The sequence below is a fragment of the Asparagus officinalis genome, chromosome 4 (assembly GCF_001876935.1).
Source record: "Asparagus officinalis chromosome 4, Aspof.V1, whole genome shotgun sequence".
NCBI classification, from domain to species: Eukaryota; Viridiplantae; Streptophyta; class Magnoliopsida; order Asparagales; family Asparagaceae; genus Asparagus; species Asparagus officinalis.
In genome coordinates, this window is record NC_033797.1 from 32233843 (window position 1) to 32235071 (window position 1229).

The 1229-nt window shown below is 37.1% G+C and overlaps 1 protein-coding gene across 1 annotated transcript in view; it reads left to right on the forward strand.

The window, feature by feature from the left end:
* Positions 1 to 1229, forward strand: part of LOC109838460 — a 23189-nt gene that overhangs the window by 2702 nt on the left and 19258 nt on the right. The window contains exon 6 of the mRNA XM_020406905.1: positions 8 to 72. Coding sequence (XP_020262494.1) covers positions 8 to 72 — 65 coding nt within the window. The remainder of the gene's footprint in view (positions 1 to 7; positions 73 to 1229) is intronic.

Below are 1229 nucleotides of genomic sequence, written 5' to 3' on the forward strand. Positions count from 1 at the left end.
CTTGTAGAATGTATAAGGGGGTTGCTAGAAAGTTGCAGTTTTACTTTGAAGATAAGCAAACTAATGCTTTTGGTAAGTTTCAATTTCAATATTCCGCCTGTGTCAAGATCTTAAATCAGTTACCCGTATGACATGTTATTCCTTTTGCCCGTTCTCTGAATGATGCTGTTTGTTGCTTTTACCTTTAGCTTGTCTCCTTATCTCTCCCTTCTTCGTAGGTTGAGCGTCATATTCTTTTATCTGGAATTTACATTTTCAGAACTACTTTTGTTGATTAATTGCTTGTTCATGCAATTATTTATATTATTGATAAACTAACGCATTTAGGAACTCAGAATAGCTGCAACCTATTACTTAGCCGTTTTTCGAAAATGCCAAATTTGTATGTCAGTCATTGGATGCATCAATTACGTTTGTTTTGTAGATATCTTCACCATCAGCTAAAGTGTCGAGGATGCGTAATGTTTTGGTTAACAACTTTTGTTCAATTTTTTTCCTTGAATTCTTTTTCACATTCTATAAATTCAAAGAAGGATGAACCCAACTGGTGGTGGCATCATTCCAGCTTTGTTTTGAGGGAACCTTATTAAACCATGCTCAAAATTTGTGTATCTTAGTATTGGTTAAATATCTTTACGGACTCACATTACTACCGATCAAATTCAGTATAGTGAAAATGCCATATATTGGTTTTCCTAACTTTGCAATGGTCCAGATTTGGAGGCGTTATATTCTTAATATTTTTCTTAGTTCTTTTAATTGTGAGTAAGTATTGTTTCCTTTATACATAGATTAAGTAGTACAAAGCTACACTATGTTACTTACTTGGTGCCCTTGCGTCGGCGGCGGGGGGGGGCGGCGGAGAGAGATTAAAAGTTTCTAATTAGAATCAACAGGTTCTGAATATTATGGGTCTACCCCGTTTTCTACATTTGCCCGAACAATCAGAAGCCCACTTAAGCAAAGCCTTTCGTAGGAGCAACCTGCTTAACGTGGCCAACTCTTCTTATTTGGGGCCTAGGCGGCCATCTACTTCTTTCCCTCCACTAGAGCGGCCTAATCCAGTGGTCCATTTTCTGCTTTACCCTTAATTTGCTCCTGCTGTGACATCGGTGCCAAGTATAAGAATGTGCTGACTACATTTATTGATGAAGGTTTCTTAAATTTTCTGCTGTTATGTCGTCTAACAAGATTTCATTTATTTGGGTTTCTTTCTCTAATAATTGCAG